General features: G+C 46.3%; 1 protein-coding gene across 1 annotated transcript in view; it reads left to right on the top strand.

Moving 5' to 3' along the window:
* The first annotated feature begins 1,034 nt into the window (after positions 1–1,034).
* SCML4 (Scm polycomb group protein like 4) overlaps positions 1,035–22,202 on the top strand; it is a 40,389-nt gene continuing 19,221 nt past the window's right edge. The window contains exons 1-4 of the mRNA XM_010228400.2: positions 1,035–1,190; positions 8,133–8,262; positions 10,143–10,343; positions 12,476–12,670. Coding sequence (XP_010226702.1) covers positions 1,035–1,190; positions 8,133–8,262; positions 10,143–10,343; positions 12,476–12,670 — 682 coding nt within the window. The remainder of the gene's footprint in view (positions 1,191–8,132; positions 8,263–10,142; positions 10,344–12,475; positions 12,671–22,202) is intronic.

The following is a 22,202-nucleotide window of genomic DNA, read 5'->3' as shown; positions in this document are numbered from 1 at the left end:
GTGAGAACTGGCAATACCTTTATGTTCAGCACTGTATGCATATCGTGACTGGGACTGCTCTTCTGTCCTCAGTCAGGAAAGCAGATGCCTGGATGAAACAACATGTGAAAACATCTAGGCTTTTCTTTTTGTCCTTTGCTAGTGTGTGCCCTTTGCCAGAAGCTTCGAAGAATGTGGCATATTCTCTCAATACTCTGTGTATATTTGTATATTTTTTTTCTTTAATAAAACTTGGACAGAAGAAAATGGTCTGGATTCCACCCCATTGCCCCTGCTTGACTTCGTCAGCTGTGTGGAGCTGTGAGAAAACAGCAGCTCGTGATGAAGTAGGTCCAAAAGCACTCCCATCGCACCTGGGAACAGATGCTGCAACCACTGCAGAGAGCCAGTGTGGGGCAGTTCTCTGGTGCAGCTCCCAGTGCACTCCCGAGGTGAGGGGAGGTTTTCAGGATCAGACCCATGATTGCAGAGTCGCTGAATCCTAGAATGATTCAGGTCTGGAGGGCCTGCAACAGCTTGTCTTTTCCAAACTCCTGTCAAAGCAGGGTTGAAATGGTGAATTCAGAGCAGTTTGGTCACTGCGATTGCTCACCAAGTCCTTGGCAGTGGGAAAATAGGTACGCACCGGAGACAGAAGCACCAGCTAGAGCAGCCTTCGTTGTGCTAAACTGCTTGATGTGGGTCGGAGATGACAACAGTGGGTTCACCTAGTAGACACTTGCAATAGAGACCTCTCCATCTGAGCTACTTCCCTATACCATATTTGCAGCCAGCAGAGAGAAATGGCCACGACTGGCTGTTGTCCCACTTTGAGAAGCTGAGTGTGGTCAGGAGGATCCCATCCAGAAGTCCGTGTCTACAGCACATTGGCTGTTGCTTTATGAGAGGTGCTATGTTTATGAGGTACTCCGCCTTCATATTACCCTTTCCACCAAAAAAATAAAGCTCTTTTTCTTCTCTCTTCTGGTTGATTCGTAGCACCTGCACAGATGAGTCACTTGTCATCCCTGCCACCGAGGCTGGACCCTGTGGACATGCAGTCTCCTCGAATCCCGGGGAGGAAAAGAGGACGGCCCCCGCTCCACTCTGCTCCCATGAAGATGGCTGTTCACAACCTTTACTCAGCGCCAGCCAGCGCTTTGCCAGGAGTGAAGATCCCAAAGAAGAGAGGGAGAAAACCTGGGTACAAGGTAGACATATTTTTACACGCTTGCTCCATCTCCTGTTGTGTTTAATGAATTTTGTCCTAGAATTTCAGATGAAGCACAAAAGTTGAGGTAAAGTTGTGGAAGTGTTGGGTAGAGCAATGCAGCAAAAGGAAAATAAACCAGTTTCTCTTCTATATAAGCTGATAAAAATAAATAAATATTAAAAACAAACATTAAAATTGTATGATTCTGAGGTGTTTGAAAATAAACCATCTCTCTTTGTGCTTTGTGAGATGTCTGCATATGTTCTGGGAAGTGCCTCCCTTTCTGATTTTTCACTTACTCCCCTTAATTTTTTTGCTGCACTGGAAAAGATGGGAAAGGGAATAAAATGGAAAGGAAAGGAAAGAAAAGAAAAGGATGAATTGGGAAATGGGAAGAAGAAAGGAGAAAGCAAAGCCAATTTCCATTAAAGAAGATAGGATATTTTAGAAGGTGCCGAGATTTCTATCACTGAAGGAAAGACCATTTTAATTATTTGTCTGATGACTTTGGTGGGAAATTGCAACCAGCTCTCCATAATACCTGGTCAGGGAAGCAGGAGTGAAGAAACAAATATCCAATATCAAAACTGTGAACCTAATGCCACTCTGCATTGCTGGGGGACTGGAGGCAGCCTCAGCACAGCAGGAGCAGGGTCAGCATCTCCCAAGGCCACGTCTCCTCGGAGGGGACCTCTGAAGGACTGAGGACAGTTCACTCCAGGCCCTTGAAAAAGCTGACAGCGCTGCAGGCTGCAATGGTAAATCCATGTCACAGGGACATTTGCCCAGCAGGAGCTGGACATAGACCACAGACCTCATTTAATCTAGGCCAGGAGTGTAGATTGGAAAGCTATCACCAGCAGTGAACTGGAACAACTTCCTTAGTGAAGGAAGTGCCATCCTTTCATAGTCAAGGTAAGTGGCCAAATTCAGCTCCAGCCTATTGGAAAGGTGAGCCATGGCATAGCTTAGGCCATCATTGCTCCTCAGACCAGGCAAAAAAAAAGTGATTGTGCTGCTGCAAGGAGGAGAATTTATTCGTGAATTAATTTTTTATTATGAATTAATTTATTAGGAATTGATTTATTATTAATTTGTATTAGTGGGAATGAGTTATATGGCAGTGAGCTGCTTCATTGTGACTAAAATGCTTTATTATTCTCTCCATCTATTTCCGTGCCTAGGCAGGTGTACGGTACATGTTTGTTACTCCTGGTCTTTGCACGGAACAGTCACAGATACACCGTACGTTTCCCAAAGCTGCCAAATTGCTGAATACTAGAAAACAACAACCTCTTAAGTTCCCAGTGTCTACACAGAAATACAGATATCACAAATAGGGCATGTATAGAGCCTTCCCTAGCCTTGCTTAAAGAGGCTCAACCCTGGTATTGCTAAAATCCACATTTTGTCCTCTGGCATTTGACCCTACTGACAGCAACTTGCAATACCGTGTCTTGCTTCTCATCTCCCAGTTTTACTCTGTGAAACCATACCCACATAGGCCGGGCTGGTGGGGAATAACCAAGCCCTTGGCTGCAGCAGTGCCGTACCCTTTCCTGGGGTAGTCGGTGTGGGACGGCGCAAGGTGCTGTGCTCAGCACCAAGTTTCTCAACTCCTCGGGTCTTGGCTTTACCAGCAGCCCATTATTCTTCTGTTTGCCCATCTCTCCCTCTCACCTTCTGCCAGACCTTCCTCATCCTCCGCCTTGTCTCCTTTCACTCTCTGCCTGCGTGGGGGACGAGTCCCCAAAAAGCATTGCACATGCTGAAGGCAGGTGTCCCGTGACCAAGGAGCAGCTCGAGCAGCAGTGACCCATTTCTCGAGCAGTGCTCCAGCAGTGCCCCGTTTTTCTGAAAAAACTTTGCTTCTTCTGAAAAACATGGGTGATATGACAGCAGTGACCAAGCAGAGCCAGTCTGGCAGAAGGCATGAATATCTCTTATGGGATTGCTGCAAAGATTTGTAGCAGTTATGCAAAGTAGGACTGCATGCCCAGGCTAAGACTGGGAGCAATTCCTCTAGTATTTTATAAGCCTGGGATATGGACATATTAAGGAATTATTTTTCACTTGAGTATTAGATTAAAATGCTGGTACAGGAACATCTGCATAGTTTTAATTTTGTTACTTTTCTTTACCAGTAATTTGAATTATTGCCAGTAATGCTGGGTGACTTGCAGGATCCTCAGATCAAAACCATTCAAATGCTTTCCAAACCTGCCATAAAAATACTTCGGAAAGGTGGTGAAAGTGAATCCGTGAGATTGTTAGTGATTTGCCAAGTATCACCGTGAGCTTGCATGTAGTTTCAGCAGACCCCAGCCCTTCTGCCCCTCCTTGTCTGGCTGCTCCACATTTCTTATTCTTGCATTTCCATTTCATCTCTAATTTGAAAAAAAAAATGCTGGGGTTTTTGTTCTGTTCCACCTCAGACTCACTCACCCACCTGTGGAAAAATGCCTTTTGCCAAATGCCATGATATTTGTATGTAGGAATACAGCATTCCCAGCTGATGGTGGCACCGTGCTCAGTGATGATGTGAGGGTAGAGGGAGAGAGGAGGGAGCCTGGGTCACCACTAGAGATGGAGTCTGCTCTAAATTTCTGGTTTCTGCCTTCCTGCAAGTGTGAATGGCATTGTCAGAGGCACAGAGCTATTTCTTGATGAGTGAAAACTAGGAGGAAAGGCATCCTCCCCCAAAAGATGGCTCAAGTTTCTGCACTGGCACTCACGGTCTGTAACATCTGTGACATCTAACCTTGTGCTGTATATTTGCATTATAGCATTTCTACCGAGGCAACGTTTTCTGCTAGGAGTCCTTGTGTGTACACAGTGCGCTTGGCTGCAGTGAACTGCTTTCCAGGAAAAAAACAATTTCTGAGCATTGAGTCAAAGATTACATTTTTTGATGGGTAACTCTAGCTTGATTTAATTAGCTCACTAATTGTTCGACTTTTCAGATACCCTGAGACTTAAATACATTTTAAAAAATGACTCCCCGCCCAAATGGCAGATGACCAGATTCTTTATAGCAACCAGATAGCTGGATTATTACAGAACAGATGGAAAAATATTTCTGAATTTTTAGCAAACTAGGAATAGACAGCCTAGATTTAAAATTATTTTGACCGAAATGTGAATAACAGACATTTTTATTCACATGCTCTATAGACCCAGATGACCCATTGCCTGGTTTTACTGATTTTCAAAGCAAGTATCTGTACCTTCCTAAGGTGTACATCAACAAATGGCATTTCCTTATGTTTCACACCAGAGTAAAGACCTTTTCCTGGCTATCCTGCTTATTTTTTCACAGCTGTGGTTATGAAATTTCATCAGCTGCTTTTCCAGAAAAAAAAAAAAGAAATTTATTTGATGTGGTGGTATTTGCCATAAAATCCTACATTTTCCTAAAATACAACACTCCTTCTGACTGCCTAAATCTCCTTAGGGAAATGTCTGTGCTGGCAGCCCCGGATGGAGTGAGGCCGGGCTGGTTTTCCTCCTTTGACTGTAAATAAGGGGCAGCTCTTGGCAGCTGCCTGGCCAGACCTGGCGCCCGGGAGCTGCTGCAGGAAAGTACTGCAGCTGTGTGTGGGAAGGCTGTGCCGAGCTTAGCACGGGATTAGCAGCCTTAGAGGAATCAGTGGTGTTCGTTAGAAGACATTGCAGAATTACCCACGTTAGAGGACACCGCAGTGACAGAGGCACCCACGGAGCAGAGCTGGCAGGGTCCGGGCATCCCCCAAGACCTCCATCCTGCGATAGCTGCTCAGCCCAAACAGCTAGGACTTGGTGCTGACCAAGCTCTTCTGTCTTCAATCAAATCAATGGCAAAAACTGTCTGCACTTCTGTGGGTGCAGATGAGGTTTAGTGCTACCTTTCTGCTCAGCTGTCAAAATCATGCACCAGACGGTCCCAGATTTTCGTGTCTCTATGTGTTTCCATTCATTGCTGAAGTGTCTGCAGGGGCCTCTCTGTTCAACAGCGTGGCTAGAACATGCTCTTGTCCTCCTGTCTGGCAGGATGCAAGCCCGTGGGGAGGGTGGCCCTCTACTTTTCCTATCAGACTATTACCAGGACAAGGGACAAAGAAAATAGAGCAAACAGGAGCCATAAAGACAAGGATCAACAATCTGTGTGTTTTTTTAAAATCACCAGGACATTTTACTTCACAGTTTACCTTGTTTCTTTCCTCTTTGTTTTCTTTTATATTGTACTAGCAGGGAACTTGTTCAGAGAAAAAGAAGAAGATGTTTTGAGAATATTCTTCCTCCTCTTTCATTTTTTTCAGGGTGGGATGATAGAAATACTCACTAGATTTTTCCTGGGTCCTTGGTAAGGGTGTGTGAATCATAGAAGCCCCCGCATGAGTCCAGTGGTGCCTTCCTCTTCTGCAGCTGCTGCATACTGTAATATGTGTCCAGGCTGCCGCATCAGGGACACATCAGCCCAAGTCTTCCCTTCACCTAGTGTGCTGGGACCTCACTGAAGCAGGCACACTTAGTTTTCTTTCCTAAATCCCTGTTCAGCATTCCCTGATCTCTTTTCCAGCGTAGAAGGTCCATAAGACTGGGTGAGTGGGAGCACATCTCATCTCAAGCCAACCATTGCCTTCCTTTTTGCTGCTGTGCACATTAAAAACTGATGATATTTGACATTCAAAATCTGTTTTGAAGGCTGTACTGCGAAGGTGCGCCATAGTGCGCTGACAGATTTGCTCTGACTCCTTCTCCCTCTCTCTCTTCTTCCCTGCTTTTTCCACTTTCCTGCAAACGTGTGCTCTGTTGCCGAGCTCTCAGTCAGTCAGCTGCTGCGTTGGGTTGACTTCTTGATAGAGAAGAAGCAGTCCAAGAAAAGACATCTTTAAATTAAATACTTGGAGATTTGCACCTAGTGATATTCAGCGACTACTCAGGGTTTCAGTGTCCAGATTTCAGCAATGTTTCTTACTGTACTATCTTCTGTAATCAGGTGTTGTTTTATTTTGATCTAATGAAGGAGCGTTCCCTGCTACCCCTAATAAAATCAGCATTTAAGTGTAACCAGAGGCAGCAGAGCACATACTGATGCAATTAAATTTGCAGTAAACTGTTTCCTGAAAAGCAAACTGCCAAGAAGGGGCTTCCACGCTGCAGAGTTTACACAAGCCTTGCCCTGTGTTTATTTGTTCTTCAACACCAGCCCGGCTGTGCCTCCCAGAGCCAAGAAAAAGAAGCAAGCAGCAGGGTAGGGGGGTGCTGGCAAACCTGCACCTCCCCTCTGCCTAATGTGCTCACCGAGCAGCGATCTCAGGTGTTCTCAGCCCTGCGCCTAAGCAGATGTATTCACAGAGCCTTGCACCTTGTGGCTGTAGCTGGTCAGCCTGAGCATCACCTAGTTTCTGGATCCCTTAAAATTTTGGGTCTTTCTTGCTGCAAAATGCAGCATCCTGAGTAGCAGTGAGCAGTGCATATCAGCATCACAGCTGCCTTCTGAAGAAGCAAACAAACTGAGCTACTTCCCCAGGTGTTGGTACACAGTATTTCAGTTCCACCATTCTGCCCCACAAGCTGTAACAATTTAGGAACCACCTATTTCTTGCACCCACTAGGGTGGTAAAATCCATTGCTCATCTCAGATACACTACTAAAAGTTTGCTCCCTTTCAAGCTTTTAGCCCCAACTAGAGCAATTTGCCTCCAGTGGCAGTGGCAGTTTGCATGTGGCTCAGAGGATGGGAAGCTATCCCGAATCCCACTCCAAATTTGGAGGGGATCAGAGCCTTTATCCAGGAGCTGCCTCAGTCTGAGCTGCCCATTCCTGATGCAGGTGAAAGGGCCTGAGGTGGCTGAATGTAACAGTTATTTGAAACACAACTGAAAAACACTGGACGGCATAATAAATCGTTATCCAAAATTACACTAGGACTTACTCAAGGTTTGGGTTTGTAGATAATGGTCTAGCTTCATTTCTATCAAGATATAAGTTCTATGTTATTCACAGCCTAGGTGCAAGCTCTGGGAGAAGTAATGGTCTCTGTAAGTTTAGCAGGCCTAATAATTTGTTCTCACATGCGTCACTGGTGACATTTTACCTTTGACCACTGAAAAACAACAGCAAAAATATCACCTGCCAGCAGAATGGCCTGGTGTGGAATATATAAATGTATAAGATATTCTCTTGTGTGCTTGACTCTGCTTTCATCTCGCTTCCTTTTATAGCAAAAGGAAAAACGTGGGTGATATACTTTCAGGTCTCATACATCACGGCAGCCCTTTATAGCCACGAGGAACCGAACATCGTTTACTGGGGAGACATTGCCAGATATTGGCAGGGTAAAAACCTAGTAGTATTGCAGGGTAAATTCTCACCATGTTTCATTTTTCTAGTCCGCATTGCAAGTCTCTAGGACTGTGGTGTACAACGGTACAGCAGTTTGTATTTACTGCCCTGTAATAACAGGCTATCGACCAGGGTCTGCACTGAGCCCTTTCCTTACTCACAGGGGCAGCAGCCCAAAGGAGCCCCATGGTGCTGCTGAGCTTGCATGAGATTTACACCATTGCACCCAGGAGCAGAATTCTCCCCTAAATTATGGGGTAGTTAAAGACCAGGAGTTTCCCCCTGTAAAATTATTTACACCCACACAAGCTGGGTTGTAAAATGCCACTGCACTGATTTGTTAGCGTTTTACACCCAATTTGCTTGGGTGTAAATAACTACCCAGTGGGTGGCATAATATTTGCATCCGGTAGCTCAGGGCATCGCTCGCTGCTGCAAATCACTGCTGGCCTCCAGCTCTCATCCCGCTCCACGGAGCAGGACAGAGACTGAGAAGGAGGCGATGCAAGAGCAGGTGGCCAGCGAGTGGGAACTCACAGGGAGTGATGCACGTGGGGCAGCACAGAGATACCGTGCGCAGAGCCTCCTCACCCAAGCTGGTTGTTTTTTGCAGCTGAAGTCTCGTGTGCTGATGACACCGTTAGCAATCTCTCCTCCGAGGAGCACACCGGAGCCTGACATTAGCTCAATCCCGCAGGATGCAGCTACGATTCCCACCACGGCCACCCCACAAGCTCTCACAGGTACGTGCTCTCATGCGCTCCTTGGCCAAGGGGCAAGCAGGTACCCAGTATATGATATATACAGATATGCACAGCCACAGCCACAGCTCCATTTGCAGTTCAGATGGATGGCCAGGCACACAGAGTGGAGATGTTCTGCAAGAGCCCATGTCTTGAGTGCACATGTTGGGATAGACTCAAGTTTAGGAGAGACCTCAGATGCATTTCTCTTGAATTACGGACATCAGCATCTCCCGAATAACTACCTCACACTCATGCTGCAAAGGGTGTAGTGATGGCCGGATTCAACTCCAGTGTTGATGTGAAATGGGGGACCCGTAGTCAGACTGTAGCCAGGGTTAACAGCACCTAGAATCCAATGACTGGTAGCAATAAGAGACCTGATCTCTCAATCTGTGTTTAGGGAAGAGTATATCAGAAGTAACACAGGCTGATGGGGTTAAACTGATGTAAATGAGAAGAATATCAGCACAAAATTCCCAAGAAATTTGATACACCCTGAATTTTCAACACAGAAATAGATTCAATGGCATTAAGAACCAAAATAACATATAAACCCCATTATTCCTTAGTTGAGATGCACAGAGGTGAAGTTTTCCATCTGCTCTGGTAGCAAAATGATACAGAACGTAGCGGCGATAATAATGTATCCTGTTCTCATTTATCCCTCTGCTTTGAAAGACTGCAGACCTCTTGGCAGACGTTAACAGCGCAGCCCTCCCCAGCGATGCAGCTCCCCCCATTCAGCGGGGGAGGACCACAACACGGCCCATCAGAGGGGCTGCGCAGAAGCCCCATCCTGCAAATTTGGCTGTGTTTTGCCAGGAAAGCTGCACCCTGACAGCTCCTTGCAATTCAAGCGTGCTGCTGCTGCCGTTTTTAGCTATTTTATCCTTGTGTTTGTTTGGAACTTTGAAGGTGTAAAGTGCTATGTAATGATAAGTATGATTGCTATTATACTCCTATTTACCCAGGATATACTGCTTGGGCCCCTTCTGCTGCTCAGGAGGAGATGTGGTAGCAGCGTGTGCTGTGACATCCGCACTAGATTTTCATTATGGTGATGCAAACTGTAAATTATTTCCAACTTTACACAGCTGTCATCTTGTCCTCCACGCTGCTTGATGTTTTTTGTCACATATCTGATTTCTGTCAGCAGATAATGTTATATTGTCTGGGAGATGACAGCTCGAGCACACTCAGCCAGCTATTGTAATATGTCTCACTTTAGCCTGACTTTAGGCTTTGTCTTAGTCACCCTTAGTTACTGCAGTGTTATCTCCACTTCCTCTGAGATGGAGCTAGCTTCAGCCAAGCTTAAAATGAGTTCATGGTAGTGAGATACGAACGCTGAAGTGTGTCTTGGTCTAGGAGCATCCTTAGAGAAGAAGCTTGGGACACAGAGGGTCCCAAAGTACAAGGGGCCTTTTTTTTTTTTTCCCATCCCTCTGGCATCATACAGCATAGCTCAGTGCATAACTATCACGCTACAGAAATTGTAGCCATGGCAAGGTGGGAAGCAGTGAGGAACCACAGTCTCCTACGCCATAGCTCAGAGCACAACTTTTCAAAGCAGGAGGCTCAAGGAATCAGTCTAAAAGCACATAGGAAGAAATCTCAGGTTGGAGTTTACCGGTTTGTTGCATGCTCGCTCCTGCTAGCTGCTGCCCTTGGCTCCCTGGGGACATGTTTTGGTCACCAACTACATGCACGGGGGACGCCTGCAAGAGCGCATGGCCACCCTGTGCTGTTGTGAATGGCAATGGTCCACAGATGAATGAAAAAGTGTGCAAAATAAACAGCACTGTATAAAGGTAGCATGGGCTGGGGTGCCCTGAGGGCCCCCGCATAATAACCTTGTCGGGCTTTTGTGTCCACAGTCTCCATTTACGTCAACAAGCAGGCTAACGTGGGGCCGTACCTTGACAGGAAGAAGGTGCAGCAGCTCCCCGAGCACTTCGGGCCCGAGCGGCCCTCGGCAGTGCTGCAGCAGGCAGTCCAGGCTTGCATCGACTGCGCGCTCCAGCAGAAGGCCGTGTTCGCCCTCCTCAAGCAGGGCTACGGAGGCGAGATGGTGTCAGGTAAAGCGCTGGGAACCTTAACCTGTCTGTGAGCCAGTGCCCGCTGCTCCTGCTTGACATGGCTGTCTCTCCAGCTCCAGCAAAGCTGAGTCCGGCCTGCTTCCCTGCCCTCTTGCCATCCCTTCTTGCTCAAAGTGAGCACTGCATTTTTGACAGTGCTGCCAGGACCCCCTTGGAAAGGGGAGAGGGAAAGATGGGAAACAGAAGTAGGGGAGACAAAGCACAGGAGGAGCTTCTCGTCCTCATGGAGCGACCATCCTTGCAGATTCAAGAGGAGTGTCCCTAGTCCCATGTCTCCCATGTCCCATGCTGGGATTCCCTCACCTGGCTCTCAGAGTGAATGCAAACCCTTTTTTTTTTCTTTTTCTAAATCACAGCCAGAGCTTTACTTCACAACACATTTTTAGCATGGGGGGAATGCAACAGAAATCCATGGGAATATGGGAACAGTGCTCTCCAAGGATGAGCCAGACACCAACACAGAGCCAAGCACTGCAAGTCCAGTCACTTCTGAGTGGACAGAACATGAGTTTGCAGTGCCACTGGGACCCTCTTGGGTGGGAGTCCAGGCTGTGTAGCTTACGAACAGTCTATCATCCTCTTCCTTTAGTCCTCTCTAATCCTAGGTGAATCTTCCCTTGGAAACATCAGAAATATTCTAAGAATAATCCAATCTTGTCCACAAGGATTCATGTTCGGCTTTCTGTGTTGCAAGTATGATTTGGTTTATCAGTGGCAACTCAGGGCAGCAGGAAATCTCTGAAGATACCCCAAAGATCATGAGCCTAAGGCTGTCATTTAGGCTTACTATTACTGGAGGAGGCAGGACAGGAAAAAAACCTTCTGGATGATGGAGTGCAGGCAGCCATGTCATGTAGTCCTCTTTGCAGACTGTTTTACAGCTGAGCACGAGGCTGTGTCCTGCCACAATCACCCCTTCACAGCTGGGTCCTATGCACTTTTTGATTCATGGCTAAACATAATCACTGCCTGATTTGTCCAGGAGTTATTATCTCCCTGCTCAGACTCTTGTTTTTACCCTTAGAGGTATTGATAGAGTCCAGGCTCTCATTTTGTTAGGCTGTGATAGCCAGGTCCTCTCTGCTGTTTGAAGATTATTGCTGCATTAGTGACAGTCCTGGGTACAAGCATCTCCCCACGGCACTACATAGCAGAGGTGGTGGTTTTCAGGTCCTGACCACTGCAGTATGGGAGCTTCAAGGGGAAATTTGGTGTTTCCTGAGCACTCATGTGAGCTGCCTGTCCACCTGGTTAAGTGCGGATCCACCTCTCTTGAGCATGAACTGCCAGAATGGTGGGTGCCTTTCCATAACTGATTTCACCAGCATTATGGATCCTGGAATGACCCTCTCCTGGAGTCTCTCCTGGTGATGCCTCCTGGAAATACATATGCCTTTTCATCCCCTTGCCATCTTGGTGCCTCATGTATATCCTCGGAGTATGTCTTTCTCCCCCCATCCCCATGTCCCTTGACCCACCTGTCGTACAAAATCACTTCCAGTGTAACAAAAGATTTCTCATGCTTTACTGAATTCCAAATAGGAATTACAGTGACAACTACCACCCTTTCCTTGCCTACAAATGCAATTATCTCAGCAAATAAAGATCCCCAGTTAGTCTGGCAGACCTCTCTCAGGTAAAACCCTGGTGCCTTTCATTCCGTTTGCAGTCATGTCTTTCATTCTTGTCTACCAATTTTCTTTTAACACCTTGGGCACTGTTGAAGCCAGCCTAATCACCTGTCATTGGCAGGACATTTTCTTTCCCCTTCCTCAGACGAGGACATTGTAATTGCTTTCTTCCCACCATACAGCACACTTTTCAGCTGAGTGCACGTATTAGAAATCCTTGCACCGCTGGCTGTGCCAATCTGCATCTTTCAGCGTTTCCTGGGGAGGTGACCTGGGTCACACAAACTCAGCTTCCCAAGCTCTTTCAGCTTGTTTCTATCTCAGGGGAGTGTGGCGGGGAGGGTAATTGTGTAAAATATTTTAAGACATGCAAAAAAAAACTTGTGTTAACCCCTTTTCCCTGCTCTCAGAAGACACCCATCCTGTTCCTCCTTCAGCCATGTACTCCTGGGTGCTCAGCTGCTCTTTCTTGCTTTCCAGTTTCAGCTTCTTTTGAGGGGAAGCAGCATCTCCTGAGCCTGCTGGTAGTGAACAGCATCGGATATGTCCTGCGCTTCCTGAAGAAGCTCTGCCGCAGCCTCTTGTGCGACAACCTCTTCAGCAACCAGCCTTTCCAGCAGTACAGCACCGTGCCCGAAAGCCCAGAGGTATATGAGAACAGACGCATGGAGGCAGGTAGGCGGTTTCATCAACTTGTTCTCAAGATTTAATACAACTAAAAAATGATGTACTCTTTTGGTCTTGTAGATACTGTATATCCTAGGGAGTTACAGATCTGATCTGCAGTATTTTTCCTTCATGGCTACTGAGGAAGATTTCAGTTGATATCCACTGTATTGAGGAGCCACAGCAGTATGGTGGCATCATTTTTTAAAAGATGCAATATGTTTTTGTTTATTTTACTTTTTTTTCTAAGCAAACAGGCTTGTGTGATCACGTTGTCCATCTTTCCATCAGTACTCCCCATAGGTTGGGGCCTGCTCAACCATACTTGACCAGTGCAGAAGTCTCTAAGAGATTATGTTCCTGCAAATTTCAAACAGGCAGGTTGGCAGAGGGGGAATCACTGCCTCCATCCAACTCAAGCCCTGTATTAGGAGGCTGAGCTGGCTTCCATTAGACATTGTTGGCTCCTTAGACATTAGCTCCCATTTCAGGCAAATGCCTGGGTATCCTTCATGTGGAGTTGTGCATCCCATGTTCAAGCACCCAGTGCTGGGCCACATCTGCAGTGGAGGTGCCTTGCAGAGGCACTGCTCTGAGGGAAGGCATGCGAATTTAGAAAGGCCTACCTGGAAGCTACGTCTGGAAGCAGCATCCCACTGAAAGATGCAAAATCAAGGCCCTGAAACCCAACCTCACCTGCAGTCTTTTTGCTGACTTAAATTATTTTGCCTTCTCTTCCATTAACAAGAATGTTGGGTTTGAGGAGGGGCACAGTCTCTCTCTGATGCTTGCATACAATCCCCATGAAGTTTAATGGCCGTTACATTTTGGCAGATGAGAAGATGTTTGGGTGTCCACAGGTGTGATCTGCAGATCATTTGTTTGCCAGGAGGAACCTAAGGGTGTGCTTTACATACCAAAGCCGTGAGCAAGGGGTGGGCTATGCGGAGGAAAAATGACCTCCTCAGGACCATGCTGGGATGGGTCCTCTGCTCTCAGCCCACCAAAGAGGCAAGTGGCAACGGGTTATGAGGTGTCTGTGTCACCCTCGCAGACACATGAAGCCCAAAACTGAGCTTGCCATTTCAGGTGATGCGTGGTCCTCATCAGGTGGCAAAGGGAGAAGGAGCCAGCTCTGGAGGAAAGACCAGGGGTGCTCCATGTTGCTCTCTGCAGACCACAGCCTGAGGCAGACTGGCTGGTTGCTAAGCCCTCTTCCTCGGTGTCTCTTTGTGGTTTGGACACATCTGGGTGCAAGGCGACAGGCGCTCGCGTCTGCTCAGCTTTTGTCTGCGGTCGCATTAGCGCTGGCGCTCACCCTGCAACACAGGAGACTGTCAGAGTGCAGTGCAACTTGTTGCACTGTTCGAAGGGAATACTATCAGCTCCACATGATTCACTTCCAGCGCTTTAGCACTGAACAGCTCACAGAAAGCACGCTTACCCCCCCACCATGCTCTTATAGGAGACATGAGGAACAGCTAGTGAGCTGGGGTACTCTAATCCTGCTCTAGAAGTCACTGGTAATAAATTGTTTTGTTTTGCACTTATTTTTTTCTTAAACAATTTAGAGGTTTTTTTTTCCTTTTGAAAAAGCTTTCTGACATGTCCAAGTTCCTGGAGTGCTGAGTGTCAAATCCTGCCAACATGCACAGTTCACATAGCAGCTTGTGCCAGGCTGGGTGCTAGTCTTGCTTGGTGTTTTAACATGAGATAGGGATGGGAATGTCAGGAAGGGACAGTCTGGTTACCAGATACAGAGCATTTTGCACCATGCCTCACGATGTAGCTTGGAGGGTCAAGGACTGGCTTTGGTACAGGGAGTTAGTGTATCATTTGGGCAGCCTGCAAGGTTGCTGCCCTGCTCCAGAGCAGGCCCAAAGGCAGTTAAGGAGGAATTAGATCCACCATATAAAGCCCTTGTCACTGGGAATTTTGGAGAGAGGAAAACCTACCTTTCCTGCACTGTGCCCGGGTCCGGCTCAGAAGCTGCCTGCCCATGGCTGTGCTGCCCACGGACTGGCCTTCCACCCTTCACGTGGCTCCATGGGCACCAGTGGGACAACTACAGTTCGGAGTGCATTTATGGTCAGTGCTGCATTGTCTGAGTTCCCTTCTAGTCTCCGTGGGAGCCTGGGCTTCTTTGCAGGAGGTCACGCAGGCATGACAGGAAGAGCACAGCTGGCAGCTTCCCTGTGGCTGTGGTAGTAAGTAGGACCTTGGGAGTTCTTCACACAGGTGGGTTTGGGAGATCCACTGGGTCTGGGTAGGTCCCGTGGACAGAACAGTGCCCTAATGAAGTACCGCAGGACACAGGGCAAAGCCGCCGGATTTCTGCTTGTTGCTCTTCTCCAGCTTGTAATGGAGATGTTCTTACTTTCAAAATCGTGTGCCTGTCAACCCCCATGTACCAGTGAATTTAATACATGTATTGACTTCAGCGCAGTTACTCTTGATTTACATTGGCAGAAGTGAAAGGCGAAGCCGCACTGTGTCCAGTCATATTAATCCACTTACACCATTCAGGAGGCACCTTCTAACCTTGCCCTGAAGCACATGCCCCAAAGCCATTACTCACCTATGCTCACAGTAAACTGCCAAATACTAATTGCTACAGAAAGGCCAGCTGGGATTTGTTGATATATGCATATATCACTTAGAGTGATGTTTTCTATGTCTAAGAACAATGCACTCACCACGCTGCGTGCAGCACTGGCCTCTGCAGTTACTGTAGTCGAGGACATGTTGCCCTCCGGTGCTCTGTGTGCTCAGCTAATATGTGTTGCAATTTGGCAGCCCTACATGTGGTGCTAGTGTCCTTCTCTAGCCTGCTCCTAATGGCAGTGACTGCATGGACTTGTCATGTCTCGGGGCATCTGAGCTTTTTGGCTTGTGAGAGCAATGGTGGGGAGCAGCTGTGGGAGGACTCTGAGGACTTTGTCCCTGGAGATGCCTGGCATCGTGTTGGAGTTTCATTGATGCCTGCGATGTCTCCTGGCACAACCATCGAACTTGACAAGCATCTGCGTTTTCCTGAGAGTTGATGTTTTCCTTGCTCTTTCTGTCCTGAACATTGAGTTTTGGCTCTGTTGTGTTGTTAGACAATTGCTGTGCTCCACACAGAGAGCACAACTGTGTTCAAGTGGTAGCTGCAATCCTTTGCTTTGCCCAAGGACTCATGTGGCCACCATCTGTCCTGGTTCTCCACAGCGAGGAAGATGGGAAGGTCTGTGAAGAAGGAGTCCTTGCCCAGCATTGCTCCTATCCCCAAGGCCAGGTCAAATGTGTATGTTGGAGTTGGAGGAAACTATTGTGTGTTTAGACATTATATGGTGTCCCCTACCTCTGCCTGCAGCCAGAAGTACTGCTTCTGCTAGTGTCTGGAGGTATAGAGTAGAAGCAGGAAACGGAGGCACTCTATGCGACATCAGTACTTTCAATAAGCACTTGAAAAGCTTGCGTGAGAAGTGTCAAAGCAATGTACTTTCAGTGTGTGACTAGCAAGCAAGACACAAGGCCAGGATTCAGGAGCTGGATTTTGTCAGAGACATTCCCACTGATTGCATGAGCAAGTCACTCTTCCTTGCTGTGCCTTTCTTTCAGCATCCTCCCAATGAGGGCAATGATTCTTTCCACAAATTGCACAGCCCTTCCAAAACTGTGCTAGGAAAAAAGAAGAACATGACAGAAAAGTACATATTATTAGGATCAATATTTTCTGCTCAAAGCACCAAATAAACGACAGCTCAGAAATTTCAAGCCCTAGGAGAGCAAGAAAAATGCTGTGTTTCCCCTTCCTAGTGCTGTGACTTGTTTAATCTTGTCTTGTTGCATGCAATGAAGAGCAGTGCTCTTGGCTTCACAGCACACTCAGAATAAATGGCTTTTATGGCTATCAATAGCTTGAACTCTCTTCAGCATTTAATTACCTGCAAAGGCCATTTATTGCCTCATATATTCCCCTACCATGAACATTATCCCTTAAACAATAAATAAAATATTAAGGTCACACTTAAAAAGGGAGCAGAAGAACTGCACGAGCCATTCAGCCAAAGCCAAGTCTGCTATAAAATGCTTCTCTTGTCTTTGGGGCACTTGAATTGACTACAGAGCTTGCAGTGGGGCAGAGAAAGAGTGGGATGGCTGCAGGTATTCTTCCTTCCTTGCAACAGCCCTTTCCAGAGCCATCTCTGGCAGGTTCCGGTAAGGGTGTCCCACCCCAAGGACACCCCCACTCTGAGGTGCCACCAGCAGCAAAGATGCAGCTCCATTCCCAGGAGTGGTTCCCTGAGATGAGGTATCAGAAGTGGTAACTGCAGCACAGCAGAAAGAGATGGAAATCCAGATGGAGCTGCATATTACCTCATCATTCAGAAATGCCAGGAACTGCTTAGGAAGGTGTGGCAGACAGAAAATGAAAGCAAGAGAATGAATTAAAAGAGGAACTTGGGCAATGCTCCTTGCAGTGAGATCTGTTAAGATGTGGGATGGTTTCCCAAAGGTCTAGCAAAGGTCTAGAAGGTCTAGCATTTAGATCCTTAAATCTAGACCAACAGTAATAGTAGTGAAATCTTGCCCTGGCAAGAAGAAAGATAAGAAATGTATGGGATAGTTGAAGTTCACCTTGGGATTGTTGAAGTTCAGCTATGGTTTAATTTGCTTGAGCCCACAAAACTGACAGAAGTAGATACGTTGGTCTTTCTGATCTTCAAGCTGTATGATAAATATTTGCTAGTCCTCAAATGAAGAAGGAAAAAATCACTTTTGAAAAGCTCCTCTTTAAAGTCAAGTGGTTAAACACTCTCCTTTCAGCAACAAATGCAGCAAAGCACAAATGCCCTTCTTTATTCAACCTGCAATACTTTCAGAGCGATGGCTTGTGTGGGGCAGGGCCAGCATGGGACCAGCTACACACAGGGAGCATGCAGAGGGGCCTGGGGCCGTGAATCACCTGCTTGTGACTCTGTTTTAGCTCCATAGGATTGCAAAGACCTTTTCTGTAGTGCTACATGAGTCCCTTAAGAGGAGTCCGGTTAGGAGTTAGTAGTCAATGACTTCATTTAAAAGTGTTTAAATGAAAGCTTGAATATGAATTTCCATTCCCAAACATGTTCTTAGGATGTTAAATATTGACACAAATATCTCTGACCAAAGCAGGTATATCTCAAGCAGTCAAATAAACAGATGAAAAATTTACCACCTGTCCAAATGCAATGTATATTAGCCAGTATGACCCACCAGACTTTTCATGGGGGGAAACAGATGATCCTGAAGACCCTTACCTTGCGCCAGTTTGTGCCATGTTAGATAATGTTACTTGTATGAGCTAGGTGCTATGTGTCACTGTATGCATTAGCGACCCGTGAAATCTGCAGGCAACTAAATACGGAATTCGTCGCTTCAGGGTTGCTATTGCACCCAAAGTAACCAAACAAGCAAACAAATAAACAGTATTTGGAGGTGGAGGAGTCACCAAAGTCAGTGCTTGCTAAGGAAAAGACAGGATTAGGAATGTTTTGGAAGAGAGGCAGAGGCTTGCTCGTGTTTCGTGAGTCTGGGTGAGAAAGCTCAGGTCTCATCGTACTGCAGCTTCTCTAGTTGCTGCTTTGCGCACGCAGTCTGCAGCAGGGCTGGGGTTTGCATAGCCATGGGACAGAAGTGGAGCCTGCTGAAAACAGGTTAAAGGGGAGTGTTGCATTTAAGCCATTTTTATTTGTCAGGTTTCAAAGTGGAGTTTGAATATTTTTCAGGGCGTCTTGCAGATTTCTTCTTGGATTCTCTTCATTTTGGGGGGGTCATTTTTTCCCTATGTCTCCTTTTTTAACCTTTTGGATTAAAGGAAAAAAAGTCGCCCTTTACCTTTTTTGTCCTTGCATTCCCATTTTGCTACCCAGCAAATGAATCCCCCCATTTCCTGCCCCGCACCATCGCAATTCCAGTTCTGTGGAAATAAAACATGCATTTTTTTCTTGAAAAGCCTTGGCCCCTGTTAAATCATCAGTGCTCCCAGCTCCTCCAGGATTTATTTATTAGCAGTAATTATGCGGAGTGCATCGGAGTGCTTTTTGGAACATAGTAGCACGCAGCATCTGCCTCGAGAACATTCATCTGTTGGCAAAACGAGGGCAGCACAGGAGATTAGAGCAATTAAGCAAGGCACAGGAGCACGTCCTGCGGCTAGGGAGGCAGGATTCCCCGTCTTCCTGGTGGGAGGGCACAGTGAGGAAGGGAAGGGCGCGAGGTGCTGAGCATCACTGGTCCAGCGCGGGTCGCGTCAAGTGGGTCTTCATCTCTTCCTGAAAATAAGCTGCAGCAGCAAGTTTCGAGCAATGAGGGTCTTTGTGGCGGACGTGAAGGAAAGGGAGAGGTTGCAGGAGGCATTTAAATGCAAAGAAGGCAGCAGCTCAGCAGGCTTAAGCAGGGAAGCTGAGGTTAAGGGAAATGCAGAGATGCGGGGGCTGAGCGCTGGGCAAACCCGGCTTCCCTCGGGATTTAGGGCCCAGCCATGTGGGATCTATATGATAGGAAAAAAAACACAGAAGAAATATCAGAAAGATCAGCTGAGCTGCAGCTCTGAACAGAGAGAGAGGAAAAAAAGACCTTATAAAAATTCCTATACCTGCATATAACACACGCACAGGCTCATACTTTATACACACACTGCCTAGTTTCTGCATGAGGCTGCTAGTTACTAATGGGCAACAGTTTATTTTGCAGTTTTGCTCCAGAAATCTCAACTAACATGTCTCAGATAATTTGTTTTTCAAGCAAAATAAATCAGTATTAAATATTTTAAGTCAGTACTGACCGGTATATTTGAAGTAAAATCATCATGGTGACAATAAAACAAAAATGTGTTAAGTACTTAATCTGCACAGAGTCCACATAGAGGAATGTAGAATTTCCACATAATGCAATAGTTTTCATATAGCGTGTTCTATATACAGGTTTTGGGTTTTTCTTTTTTGCTACTATGTATACACTGCTCATCAATGCTGATTTATAAACATACGGGGTACATTGCAACCTACCTGGATAGAAAAGCACCTCTAGCTATTTCAGAAGCTGGAGACAGCAAAGATCGATTGTAGCCTCTCGTCTCCCTCTGTGATTGCAGAGCCATTGCTGGGCTATGGCACCAAACTCTACAGCCCTGATAAATTTTCTTTCTGCAATGTACACTTTGGTGGAAAATAAAGTCAAGGGAGGAGGGATGGGAATGAAGGAGCAGGTCTGAAATCAGGAAGAAGAAACCAAAGGAAGAATTTTCTTAAAGGCCAGATCCCTAGGTCATTGAATTCTCTTTGCCTTCTCTCATGGATATTCAGTATCAACAATCTGCTTACACTGTAAGACAGGACTCAAGTGTCTCCGTTGCAATGCTAGGCATTTATGCAGTCATCCTCAAAAATTTTAAAAGATCCTTTATGGGTTATTTATACACACGAACACCTTTTATTATTAAATCTGATTTATTTGTCACCAGCTAGGTTACAAATTTTCTCTACCTATTTACTCAGTCTGGACAATAAAACCACGTCAATGTGCTCCCAGCCAGTTTCATTTCCCGGTTCTACTGCATTAAACACAATGTGGCCGTTGTCTAGGCTGCAAACACACAAGGGAAACTGTTTAAATAATGTAAAAAAAAAAAAAAAGCCTATGCTAGAGTCCCTGTATTCAGGACAACATTGGATTTTGTAAAATTCGGATTCTTGGTGTTAGCTGACTGGCAGTCATTCCTGGGGGGATTTTGCATTTCAGTTATCATGGGGTATTTTTTAGCAGTGAAGGTGATGCCTGTTCCAGTACAGCATTGGAGAGGGTCTGAGCACGCTGGTGACAGACACGGGTGGCTCTTGGCCGGCTGTGCACACAAGGGGACAAGCACAAGCGAGTCCACGGCGCTGACACCCCGTAGGAACCCCAGGAAGGGGCCACATCGTATTTGCAATGGGTTGCATGTGTGGACTGGCAATGGAGCTCAGAGAAAAGGGCCGCTGCTGCAATCCCAGAGTAAATCACAGCAAGCAGAGCTGGAAATCCTAATCCATCACAGGAGGCTCTTATCTTTGGGTAGATGCATGTAGGCTTACTCTGCGAGGAAGATAAGATGTATGGTCCATTTCTGACTGCACCAAAATGCATGAGGGTGGTTGACAGACACAGGAAAAAGTTATTTTTTAGTCTTCTAAGAGCCGGGGTTAAAGTAGCAGATAACAGCTCAGAAGCACGGCATGTCTTTCCAGTAAATACCATTTAGATCACTTCACTTTTTCCCTCTCCCTTGTCTCAGGTTTAGATGAGATGGAAACTGTGCTTAAACTCCACTGAAGTAATTTCTCAATTTCTCTGCATTTCTGCATTTGCTTTTTATGTTTTTCTTTTTTTTTTTTTTAATTCTTACATGAAGGCTGAGATGCAGGTTATCTAACCCTTGCTAACCGGAACTCATTAGACAAAAACTTCACACGTTCTCTAAATTCACGCATGTGTTGTATCAAAAGCTTCCTGAGGGACAGCTAATGTAACTGTGACCTTCTTCCCAGCACACATGAAAAAAGCAGGCATTTGCTGGGAGCTCCTCCTGGAAGCCCCTTGCTTACCCAGGCAAACTTCCTAACCCATGCCCAACTTTGTAACTAAAGAAAAAAGAAATGGGTGTGAGGTCTGAAGAGAGAGTTGTGCAGGTCTGTAAAGCTGTGCTCCTTTTGGTTTCAATGAAAGGAGGGGAAATAGAGCTAATTAGGAAGACTATTAACAAGAACCAGAAGGATTAGAGTGTTTCTCCTCGTGGAAACACCAGAATGAGAAACCTCCTGGGTCAGACCCTGCATCTCTTTTACTCACTTCTTGGCAAGAGTAGATGGGTAAACTGAAGGTCAGAGTGGAGGTGAAATGGGCGGCCCTGGCCAGGGAGACTTCAGAGACTCCCAGCAGCTCATTAAAACCGTCCCCTCCAGTGGCACATGGATATGACAAATGCCACCTTCATGCAGGGAGCTGGCACCAAGCTTGCGAAGAATAAGGTAGAGGTGAAGGTAAAAATGTACAAAAAGCCTTTTAAAGGGAATTCGACATTGCCATTGGCTCCTCTCAAAATAACTGGGAGATGAGAAAAGACTGGCCCCAGCTACAAGAGAGGAGACGTCTGAGAAAGCTATGATATCATGCCGCTTAAAATATAGAGTTCACAGCTGGTCAACCCATTATAGGAAAAATATGGTAGCACTTAAAAAGGTACAGGGAAGGGTCAGAGGGCAAAGTCCATCACTAAGTGCTATGAGGAACAGGAGACAAGATAAAAAAAGGAAGAGTGTGGGCGGGGAAAAGAAAGGAAGAAATCTATATTGGCTGAGAGGAAAAGACGTTAATAGGGAATTTAATTAGGGCAAATAAAATAATAAAGCTTTGCAGGTGGTGGAGTAAGGGGCTATGGAATGATATTAGAGAAAAGTATTAGTCTAGAAGCAAGGGCAGGTGTGCAGGAAGCTAGTGGTGTGTTTAAGAGGGAATCTCAGGTTTATCTCAGAGGTGCTGT

This window comes from Tinamus guttatus, unplaced genomic scaffold (genome assembly GCF_059628265.1).
Source record: "Tinamus guttatus ecotype Peru unplaced genomic scaffold, ASM5962826v1 Tinamus_guttatus_pri_ptg000046l, whole genome shotgun sequence".
Lineage (NCBI taxonomy): Eukaryota > Metazoa > Chordata > Aves > Tinamiformes > Tinamidae > Tinamus > Tinamus guttatus.
This window is presented reverse-complemented; position numbering and strand designations above follow the sequence as displayed.